The following is a 12210-nucleotide window of genomic DNA, read 5'->3' on the forward strand; positions in this document are numbered from 1 at the left end:
AGCCCTTTGGGATATATTTCTGCTCTCCAGAATGTTTGGATCAGTTTGATTCTCTTGATATTCTTGACTTTTTTTTTTCTTGCAGATGAATTTGTTACTATTTTTTTAATTCTATAAAATAATTTTTGGTAGTTTGGCATGGCACTGAATAGATAGTAGAATTTTCATTTTTATTATATTGACTTGACCTCATGAGCAAATATTTCTCCATATTTTAGATGTCTTTCTTTATGTGAATTTTTTTTTTTTTTGCAGTTGTGTTCATATCATCTTGGACTTTAAAACTTCTACAATTATTTTAAGTGAAATTTCTCTGTGTCTTTCTGCTGAGTTTTGATACTAATATATAGAAATACGAATTTATTTTATATCCTACAACTTCACTAAAGTTCTAAATTATTTGAACTAATTTTTTAAATTGTCAAACCTAATACCTTTTCCCCAATCTTCCTCCTTCTTTATCTCTTTGTAGCCTCTTGTCTAGGTTTTTGTATGGTTCTTGGTTCTCTCTCATTCTCAATCTTTTTTTTCCTGGATCTTCTCTCCTATTCCTGTTTTTCTTTTCCTTCCATACTATCTGACTTGGTGATCTCATAAAGTCTTATCAATTCAATGATTATCTTTGTGCAGCTGATTCCCAGAGCTACATATCCAGCCCTATCTTCTTCTGAGCTCATCTCCTGCCACCAATTGCCTTTTGGACATTGTGACCTGGATATCCCATAAACATCTCAAGCTCAACATTTCTAAACAGAATTTATTATCTTTTTTCCCCTCCCCCCCAAGCCCTCTCTTAACTTCTGTATTAATGTCATGGATATCATCATCTTTCATATTATCCAAATTCCCAATCTTTTTTTGTGACTGTGACTTCCCTGGATAAGGGTTCTTTTAAGAGTAACATCATTTTTTCCACTCACACAAGCTTCTAACTTTTGGGTAATTACTTCCAACTTTTGGGTAATTATGGACTCCCTATATCCAGGGTATTGCCCAGTTCTTTTGATTCTACTTTGTCAACATTCTCTCTCTCTCTCTCTTTCTCTCTCTCTCTCTCTCTCTCTCTCTCTCTCTCTCTCTCTCTCTCTCTCTCTCTCTCTCTCTCTCTCTCTCTCTTCTCTCTCTCTTTCAGTCTTTTACTTGGACTTGCAAGTGTCTTTTGTCAAGTCTTTTGTTTCAAGATTCTTCCCTTCACTTTTCTCCTTCATTTAGCCATCAAATTAATGTTCCTGAAGCCTAAGTCTGACTATGTCTCACCTTTTCTCAGTACATTCTCATGGCTTTCTATTGTTTCTAGGATCAAGTATAAACTCCTCTGTCATTTAAAACTGTCCATAACTTGATAAAACCTCCCTATCTTTCTAGTCTTTTTAAATGTTACTCCTTTGTATACATATTTATCCAGTGATACCTTTTTGCTGCTCTCTATAAAGCTCCCATCCCTGTCTTTTTAATGCCTGTTGTCTGTCTGTGCCTGGGATGATCTCACTCCTTACTTCTATCTCCAAGGCTTCCCAAACTTCAAATCATACTTTCTGCAGGGAGGCCTTTGCTCATTCCCTCCCAGTGGTAGTTCTTTTCTTCTGAGACACTGTATATAATTTATATGTAAATTCATTGTATGTTGTCTCTTTTTTATAATGTAAGTTCTTTGAGTATATTTAATTTTCTTTGTACCTTTGGGTGCAAAGTACATAATAAGTGCTATGTAAATATTTATTAATTGAATGATTGACTGCCAGGTAATCTTAGGCAGATTAGTAGACTGCTAGGTCTTTGTTTCCCATCTGAAAAATGAAGGAATTGGATTAAATGATCTCCGTTATCCCTTCCAGCTCTAAAATTACAGGATCCATGGTAATTTATTCATTACAATAATTTTTTTCATTATGAATAGAGGCTTAATTTTGTTTTTCTTCAGAATGTTTCCTTGTTCCCTCACTTTTATTTCAAGAATATTTCAAATCTATTTTCTAAACTTCCAATACCAGTAAATATATCTGTATTCTAGCAAAATATTTCAAGTCTCTTCAAAAAAAATTACAAACTTTGATGTTAACAATTATATGAAATATTACTCCAAGAAATAATAATAAAACATGTAAATCAAGACAATGTCAATGTTTTACCTCAATTTCAGAAAATTGGCAAGAACGAGGATAGTCATTCTTGCTAGAGCTGTGATGTGAATTGGACCAACCATTCTGGAAAGCAATTTTGGATTATGCTAGAAAAGTGACTAAAGTGTTCATATCCTTTGATTGAAAGGATCCCAAACTTAGGTATATACTCCTAACTAGGTGAAAGGTAAAATGAATGGCTGAATATACACTAAAAATTTTATAGCAGCATTTTTTTTAGTAACAAATTGCAAGCAAAGTAGATGCTCAGATTGTACTGTAAAAAATGATTAATATAAAGAATACAGAATATCTTCTGACTTCCAAATGAATATAAAATAAACAGAACAAGATAAATAACATTCATAATTTTAAAATAGTATATATGGCAAAATGGTTAACAATGAAAACTGAATGTTGTAGGATTTTAATTAAACAGCCCTGAAGAAAAGATATGACAATATATTCCTCTCTTCTTTGTAGAGGGGTTAGGGCATTATAATAGTAGAACAATAGGGCATTAATGCCTCCCTTAGTTGATGTGTTGGATATTTTTACTGAAATATCTTTTTTTTTATCATAAGAGAAAGCTTTCTGGGAGGGAGATGAAGTAAAATGTTTTGGGAAATGGTGATCTACAAACAAGATTGCATTAAAAATGAAAAGCCCAAGTCTTTTTTTGACAAATAAATATAGGAGTTAGTGATCAAATCCAAACCCTCTTCATTTTCAGGTCAGAAAACAGGGTGAAAAGCTTAAGTGACTTGCCTATGGTCACACAGCTGTAATTGGAAATGCTGAGATTGGAATGTAGGCTTTCTGATGCCTAATTCAGGCTATTTTCACTGTATAACTGTATGTTTATGGGATGATGTTGGTGGGCAGGGTGCTCAAGAATGGTGACTGTGGGGAGCAAAAAAGCTTCTCATTTGTAGATTGACTGGAAAACTCTTTCCTATGTGTAACAATGTGTTTGTGGGCGTGCGTGTTGTTTGCCTAATGATAGGCTGAGGACCTATATATCTCTGTCTAGAAAGGTAATAGAAAAGCATAATAAATACCCATATCTCACACATAATTGAGATAAGAGATTTGTATGCCTTAGACATTCGGTAAGTTTGCCACCTTATTGTTGTCTGTTACAGGTTTTAAGTCAAGGTTTATCACAAAAATAAATATTTGCCATAAAGAGAAAAATTTCTTTGCATTAGGATTATATAAATTATTTATCATATGTGTATATATATATATATACATATATATATATATATATATATAATAAAAGTAATGTTTAAAAGTATCTCTTATTTCCACCCCAATTAGAACTACACCCTGAAAAATTACCAAGTTTGCATACCCCTGTTACGTGCTTCTAGGAGACAAGGAGAAGCAGCTGGAAGAGACAAGAGTGTGCTAAGGAACTTCCCATTGCATTTACCAAACAAGAATAAAACTCCTACTGCATGAAAGGCATTAGGTGCCGGGGGAATAAATGGAGGGGAAGGGGAAGAAGAAGAGGAGGAGGAGACAGAGAAGAGAGTCCAGTCCCTCCCCATTCATAAGGAACTCGCATTTCTCTCGGGTGGGTTCTGTTTACAGATAAGTAAATTATCAGTTGGCAGATTTCAATATGAACTCCAAAGTGCATTATTAGATGAAGCATCTAGCCCCTCATTATCTTCTAGCAGTGAGGCAGCCCAACTCTCGACCGAGAGCCAAGGCATTACCAGTCTCGGGGACATTCAGCTCTATAGAATAGAGTAATGTAAAGGCTATGTCCTGTACTTTATTTCCGTGAATCGCCTACCTTGTAGATTCAGACCAAACCGGGCTCTCTCTCTTTAAATTCCCCTCATTTATGGACAAAGATGAGGTTGATATGAGTTTATGTCGTCAAGCATAATTACCCTCTTGAAGCCTTTTTAGCACGAGGGAGCAGCTCTGTTCCTATCTCTGCAGTTTTGTTAAGAAAATCCCCGCCGCTTAGGCTACGTTAGAAGGGGCAAGTCCAGGTTAGAGATATTCCCCTGTCCTCTTCCTTTCCCCACACTCCATTTGCCCCCAACATCCCCCCTCCTCCCCCCACACAAAGTCCCTCGCTTGGTCTGGGGCCTGCTCTTCCACATCCGCCCACATCTGGCCCCAGCGGGGTGGCAGGCGGCGCTCAGGTTTATGGGCAGGGGGGAAAGGGGAGTGGGGAGCCGAGCTTTGGGTCACTGCCTCCCCATTTCCACCTCCAAGACCCCGGCCTGCCCTACTACGGGAAAGGGTGGGGTGAGATGTGCCCCAGCAGAAGAGCCCGCGCTCTTCCTCAGTGTTCCAGGCTGATTCAGCCGGCGACTTGGTGGGCTCTGGCGCGGATCAGCTTCCAGCTCTTAGCCCCAGGGTCCGGGGCAGTTTTGACGGGCAGGTGGAGCAGCCAGTGGGAGAGCAGAGGGGGCTGGGCTATTGGGGCTGGAACCTGATCCCAACTGCTAGACAGGCGAGGAGGCCGGGCTGTAGAGTGGGGAGGAGAGCGAAAGAAGGGAGAGGCGGGGCGGCGAGCGCTTTCCTCCAGCAATCATTCACCCGGATCCAGTGGACTGAGGGGCGCTCGGGAGAGCGAGCGAGCGAGCGAGCGCGAGCAAGCTCCGCACTGCTAGGATCTTGGGCAGCCAGCCCCCGGGCCAGCGCTCTGGGCTCGGCCGGGGGTGAGGGTGAGCGCTTCTTCTAAATCAGCCTCTAGACTTCTCCCTCAAGCCAACATGTCGGACCCCACGGTCAATGCACAGCTGGACGGGATCATCTCGGACTTCGAAGGTGGGTGACCAGCCGATCGGCTCCAGAGAGCTCCTCTTCTCCCCCCTCCCCCCCAGCTCCAATTCCCGCCAGGTCCTGGGCCCCTCGGATGGGGAGTAGGCAAAGAAGAGCCTGACCCGATGTTCTGTGCCCAAACTTGGGGAATGAGTGGGGAGGGAGGGGGCTTGAAGGAAGCACTCACACTTAGAGCCTTAGGAGAGAGTACACACTTGCACACTTAGCCGATATGTTTGTTCTCCACCCTCTACAAACTGTGCAGTTTCCTCTTCCCTGGCTTAGTGCTGGGTTTTATGCGTTTTCTGGATTCCACGGTGTGTAACACCGGGACTCTCACCAGGGATATATGTCCCCTCTGAGTGTCTGCTTTCCATCCCTCTACTCTGGCATCTAGAGCAGCGATCTGCATGGGTCCAGGACCTTCAGTCTCCCCCTCCCCCTTCCTTTTTCTCTTCCCCCTTCCCCTCCTCCACTCTGTTCCGGGACTCAGCTGCTGCCGAGATTGGGAGTTGTGGGGGCTGAAGCTCAAGCCCCGGGGGAATGCTGCTGGACTCAGAATTGTTCCTGGGCTTTGGGGGGATTGGGGATGTACATTTTCTAGGATGGGGCAAGGACTAACTGGAGTTTCTTATCCGGAGCTAAGCACACTGCGCAGTCTCCTCAAGGCTCTGGGTGGAAATTGGGATTTAGAGGCCAATCTATCCATTCTGAAGGGATCTAAGGGCGGGAGAGATGATATATGCCGGTCTGAAAATACCAGCCTCCAAGTTTTTCAATACCTGTTAGCGGGAGTCCGTGTTTAGTCATTTGTACGAGACCCAGCCTCTGGCACAAATATGTACTCTGGTCGATTTGTTTCCTCGCAGAAAAGTTGCGAATCCTTGAAGATAAAGACGAAATTTTCTAAGTAGGGAGCATTCCATAGTTTTTCTGTTGTATCTCTCTGTGTGTCCGAGAGTGAGGGCCACTGCTTTGTAAGGATCTAAAGACATCTCGGGGCAGCGGGATGTGGTAACCCCTCAACTTTTTGCCTACTCGGTCTTTTAATAAACTATTTCTGGGATCATGTCTGGAGATAACATGGTGTGGTGGAATTCCACACAGAATGTTCAAAAGATCCTATTCCAATTCTTCCGCTTTATGTGAACTTGGACAAGTCATTGACTCCTTTTCTTATCTATAGAAAAGGGGATTAGACTAGAATCATCCAAGGTCTTTTTCAGGCTTTAAATCCTGTAAGTTATAAACCATCTGGCTCAGATGTCCCCTGGCCATTGCTTTGTGACAAAGTCAATACTGAGGTCAGTCAAATAGAATTTCATCAGTAGTGCCTGGTGGAGACTGAGTAAGCAAGAGGAGGAAAGAAACTGCTGCTATTGGGAGAAATTGTATAGATGTAATAAAGTGGGGACTTCTGTAAATCATGAAATTAACGTGTATTACTTTGAATTAGTGGAGTGGGCATTTTTTCTGAGAGGATCACACCACTACTTATCACCAGAAGTAGAGGGTAATTTCTGCATCTCCAGGCAAAATTGGGAAAGTTGGTCTTAAAGTTCCTCCCTTACTGTGTTCCTCCCAACCTTGGTTCGGTACATTATCACTCAGACCTACCTTTCCTAGTCCATTCTGAATCTGTCATGCAAAATTGTTTTTGCCAACTTCACTTATTGAAATTTACAGTTGTTCAAGTGGGAAGAATAATAAAACGGATACCCAGAGATCTAGGTTCTGAACTTGACTCACTAATTAATTCTGTGGCTTTAGACACAATTGACTTGCTTCTTTAAGTTTCTTTTTTCATTATTTGTAAATCAAGGGTGCAGGGGTGGAGAGTGACGACTCACTGATCTTTATGGTACTTCTCTGCTCTAATAGACTGAAGTCTTAACTCTAATATGTGCTGATAGGAACAGGCTAGGTGAAAATGACACTTTTTCTTTTTCCCTGTACTAACTGCCCTCTTTTGTTGTCTAAGCCCGGGGAATTTGAGGCCAAATAGGAAGGAAAGGTGGTACTATAGGAGGCTAGTGGGGGCGTGATTTGGGGTAGGAGTGGCTTTGCCACATCCTGTCATAGGTGACTGACTTCCTCTTTGGCTTCTGATTAGGGCTAATGCTGGCTGGAGATAAATGGATACCCCTAGAAGGACAAAGCTCTTTCCCAGCTTGTTTGTCTCTCAAACTCTAATACTTAACCCTCTCTGGAGAAAGTTGTCAAGTATCTTTGGATGCCTTTCAGGAGACCTTCTCCAGTCTCACAGTGCAAGAAAATGACTTCTTAAGAGACAGCTTTTGTGAAATAGTTGGGGAGCTCTTTCCATAGAATCTTAGAATTTGAAGCTTGATGGGATCTTTAAGATCAACTAGTACAACTTTCATTTTACACATAAGCTAACAATATTAAGTGTCTTAACCAAGTTTGTGTCAGTAGCAGCAGAGAAAGAATGTGAACCTGGGTAACTAATTGGCACAGTGGGTAGAGCCTCAAGCTTAGAGTCAGGAAGACCTGAGTTAAATCTGGCCTCAGATATTTACTAGCTATGTGACCCTGGGCAAGTCATTTAGCTATGCTTGCCTTGGTTTCCTCATTTGTAAAATGAACTGGAGCAGGAAATGGTAAACCACTCTGGTGTCTTTGCCAAGAAAACCCTAAATAGGTTATGAAGATTTGGATACAACTAAACAAAAACAACAACAAAGATCAGGGGAAATAAAGTACTGTTATCTATCCAAGGCTAAAATTAATGGTATGGAAGAATAGGACCATAGATTTGGAGCTGGAAGGGACTTTCGAGGTAATTGCTTCTAACTCTCATTTTACAGAAGAGGAAAATGAAGCCCCACAGAGATGGAGTGACTTGATTGAGGTGATATACCTCAGTCAGAGAGCCAGAGATTAGAACCCAGATTCTTAAACTACAGATCTAGCACTCTCCACTTTGTGATGCTTTCTCTGAAGAAATAGAAGGCAATCTGAATTTTGGTGGAACAAGAAGATATTAGATGTAATGACTAAAGGACCAATAATTACATATATTATACAACCCAGTTCCATTTAACAAACATAGTGCTCAATAGGAGCTGGGAATACAAGGAACAATTAAATTAGTTCTAACTTGAAGAGATAATAAAATAGATAAAGTATATGGTCTGACTGTGATGACTAACTCTTAAGGGCTATAGATGAAGGGAAAAGGCTTCAATAAAATCATAGAGCCATGAACCAGAGCTGGAAAGAACCTTTGAGATCATCTGATACAATCCCATTTTACAGATGAGGAAATTGAGGCACAGAAGAGGTTAGTGACTTTCTTGGATTCACATAACTAGTTAATAATAACTCTGAGATTAGATTTCAAGTCACCAGACTAATGAAATATCTTCATGAAGTAGTCATTGGCTTAGAGACAGTGTGGGATGAATTTCTGAAGAGGAGTTAGGAAGACATTTCAAGCAGAGGAAAATATGTGGAAATGGGAATGAGCATGTTATATTTGGGAGATGATATGGGGAAAGCCCACTCTAACAAGTGAAGAACACTGAGAAAAGGTGTTGACTAAGTAAAGGCTGAAAGAGATTGGCCTTGATGGAGATTCTTAATCAGGTAATGAAAGGGTGAAAGTAGTATTTGGGCAAGATTTTTCTGTGGAAAGGCAATTTGGAGTAATAAGTAGGAGTAAGAAGACTTGGTTGTTAAGTTTTATCTCTTGGTATATGCTGACTCTATGACTATGAGCAAATGATTCAATCTCTTGGTACTCCCAAGTTCTTAGTACTCTTAGTAGATCAGTTGATAATTTACACATCTGCATCTATTGAAGGAGTTTCTTCCCTTCTTCCCTTCCTCCCTCCCTCTCTTTTTCCCTCTCTCCTTCCCCCTTCCTTCCATTGTGCTACCTAGCTGATCCTCCAGGAATTTTTCACATGGAAGAAATAATAGGTGATTATTAATAAGTCCTTTAAGTTTCCCAAGTCTCATTTTCCTCATTTATAAAATGGGAATAATTGTAGATCCTATTACAATAAGGCTGTCTCTAGGATCATTTAAAACATTTGGCAGAGCTCCAAATGCTAACTCTTTTTAAAAAAATATTTCTTTAGGGCAGCTAGATAGCACAGTGGATAGAGTACGGGCCCTGAAGTCAGGAAGACCTCAGTCTCAGACATTTAATACTTTCTAGCTGTGTGACCCTGGGCAGGTTACTTAACACCAATTGCCTTAGCAAAAAAAAATATGTATACATATATACTCCAAATATATGCAAAGATTTTTTTTTTAACACTTACCTTTGCAAAACCTTGTGTTTCAAATTTTTCTCCCTTTCTTCCCCCTCTCAAAGACACCAGGCAATTCAAGGTTAAACACACGAAATTCTTCTATACATAATTGCTAACTCTTATGAATTCTTATTATTATCGATTGGAAGAAGAAAATGATTCTTAAATGGCCTCTTAGAAATCAAATCTTTCATTCAAGAAGTGAATTGTTGTACCACAACATCAAAGTATTGAGCAATAGGTTCCTTGGGGGAGATTTCAGAAACAAGTATTGAAGTAGTCACTTGGAGAACACTAACTGGTCAACTGTCTCTGGGTAAATTGGAATATGTAATCATTTTTATAAGGCATAGGACTCCCTTAAATCAGGACTCAAGAATTTACTCAGCATCCCGAGTTGAACATATCCCTTTAACCTGTTTCTTTTTAGGAGAGAGGAATTGAAGCAGAAGGGGTTTATCTATAACCCGACATCTCAGAAATTATTTTATTTCCCTCTCCAAGAGAGAGCCCTCTCATTTGCGTTTTCATCTTTTATTCACCTTCCATCCAATATTTGCTAAATGAAGTATCATTAAGATATTATTCCACAGAATTTCTCTGAAGTCCATTAATCATTTTTGCTTCATCTGTTGCCTGCACCTGGCTTCCTGAAGATCCAAAGGACAACTAACATTGATACATGTGTGGCTTCTGAGGTCACTGTCAACCTTTTCATTTGTGCCATTTCCTTTTCTTTAAAGTGGAATATTGGAATTCTGATGGTACCCTTGATCTAGGCAATGAATTAAATATAGAAACAGGAAGAATGTTAAGTTTTGTCATTTTCCTTCGTGTTTTTCTTGAATGTGTCTCTTATGTTTTATCCTTTACCAAAATGATAACTATGCTAATAACAGCTTGCATTTAATATATCACTCTATAGCTTACAAAGCACTTTCTTAAAAACTGCTTCATGAAGTAGTTAGTGCAAGTATAGAAGTAGGTATTAGCAAGTATAGCTAAGTAAACTAGAACCCAGAAAGTGAAAATGACTTGGGATTTGAACCCTGGCCTATTTCCAGGATGAGTTCTTTTTTTCTGATTGATCTTGTCTGTTAAGCTGATATTTACCATATTCATATGAGATAGGGTGACTGCACAATGGTGGGGGGAGAGGGAGTTGGGGAGTATTTTCCTTTGTTAATGCCTGGAAGCCTCTAATAAGAGTAACCTGATGGCATAAAGGATAGAATGTTGGGTCTTGAGTCAGGAGTCAGGAAGAATCACCTTAAATGTCAAATCCAGACTCAGACCATGTTTAGCTGCTGTACTCTGGGCATGTCACTTAACTTCTGCCTCCGTTTCCTTATCTGCAAAATGGGGATTATAAGAAGATCTACCTCCTAGGATGAAAGTGAGGTAGTATTTGTAAAATGCTTAGCTCAGTGCTTGGCACATAATAGGTGCTTAATAAATGCTTATTGCCTCTTTCTATGCCCTGTGTGGTATACAAAAGGTCTTGGATTATTCAGGGACACACTGATGGAGTGCAGAGACTGATGGATCTTATTAATTTATAAGTTGGAAAAGCAATAACTTATATTTGCTGTGTGAGGACTACTTAATCTGAGTTCAGAGGGGTGCATAATTGAGATGGCTGAGATGGATTTTTTTTTTTTTTTGGGCTTACAGGAACTCTGGAAGGAAGGAAACAAGCATTTATTAAGTGCTTACTAGGGGACAGCCACAGTGCTAAGCGCTTTACAGATATTTCTCATTTGTTCCTTATTATAATCCTGGAAGGTGAATGCTATTATTATTCCCATTTTGCAGTTGAGGAAACTGAGGCAAACTGCCTAATGATGGTTTTGGACTCAAATCTTCCTGATTCCAGGTCCCGCATTCTATCCATTATGCCACCTTGCTGCCCAAACTAGATTAATTAAAAACTGTAAATCATAGTGCATATAGCTGTTCTTGATGAATTCCGATCAGCTGGTTCAACTACATCCTTGGGTTCTGAAAGAATTGGCAGATATGATTGCTGAGAAAGTCAATGATATTTAGAAGATTAATGAAAATGGGAGAAGTATCACAAAATTGAAGAAAGGAAAATGTCCCAGTTTTCAAAAAATAGTCTAGAAAAGCTCATTAACTAAGTGTTTGTCAAATATCAAGAAAGGGAAGGAGTTACTTCTAAGAGCCAGCATGCATTCATCAAGAATAACTCATGGCAGAATATCCTTATTTCCTTTTTTTATAGGATTCTATAATAGTAAGTGAAAGGGGTGCTGAGGATATAATTGGTCTAAGTTTTAAACAAAGTTTCTGAAGTAGTTCATAATCTTATGGAGATGCAAAAATAAAAATTATACCCAGATCTATAGTTTCTACATTCATTTTTCTGAGGGTACTTGTCTGTTTTTTTATATCAGATGAATGAATAAATGAATCAGTATTTTTGACCATTTATTATGTGCCAAGCATTTCAATAAACACTGAGGATACAAATTTTTAGAATGGAACAATGCCGGCTCAAGAGGCTCATGCTCTAACCATGGGAGACAACACATAGAAAAGAATTCAGCTGCAGAATTGTTGGAAAGTCTTAGAGATATTAAAAGGTGAAGCAATAAAGTATATGCCAAGATCCCAGAGTTTCCAGAATACTTTATTTACAAAGTGCAGTCAGTGTTAACGTATTTATCCATAAGATGAAGAGTCTATTGTCTAATGAGTAAAAGCTGAACATGTTTTGAGGGCGTATCATTCAGCAAAAACTTATTACATACTTACATTGCACTTGCCTTGGGGATCCAAAAATAAAAATGAAACAGTCCTTGCTTACTATACCACCTGATCTGAGTTTTAAAGGAAGCCCCAAAATTCCCAGAAGTGGAGATAAAAAGGAAAAGCCTTCCAGCAATGGGTGCTAGCCAGGGCAAAAGAATGAATATGGAGTATTATTTATATGCAATAGTAAATAGGCCAGTGTGATTGAACTTTATAGAATGTGGGGTGTAATGGGTAAG

General features: G+C 39.5%; 1 protein-coding gene across 3 annotated transcripts in view; it reads left to right on the top strand.

Annotated features, from left to right (window-relative positions):
• SEPTIN9 (septin 9) overlaps nt 1–12210 on the top strand; it is a 341706-nt gene that overhangs the window by 148792 nt on the left and 180704 nt on the right. The window contains exon 1 of one of the 3 annotated variants that reach the window (XM_074260230.1): nt 4669–4919. The exons of the other annotated variants lie outside the window; for them this stretch is intronic. Within the exon in view, the coding sequence (XP_074116331.1) occupies nt 4865–4919 (55 nt within the window). The 5' untranslated portion in view covers nt 4669–4864. Of the gene's footprint in view, nt 1–4668; nt 4920–12210 lie in introns of those variants that run through there. 3 annotated transcript variants of the gene reach the window in all.

The sequence above is a fragment of the Sminthopsis crassicaudata genome, chromosome 4, assembly GCF_048593235.1.
Source record: "Sminthopsis crassicaudata isolate SCR6 chromosome 4, ASM4859323v1, whole genome shotgun sequence".
NCBI classification, from domain to species: Eukaryota; Metazoa; Chordata; class Mammalia; order Dasyuromorphia; family Dasyuridae; genus Sminthopsis; species Sminthopsis crassicaudata.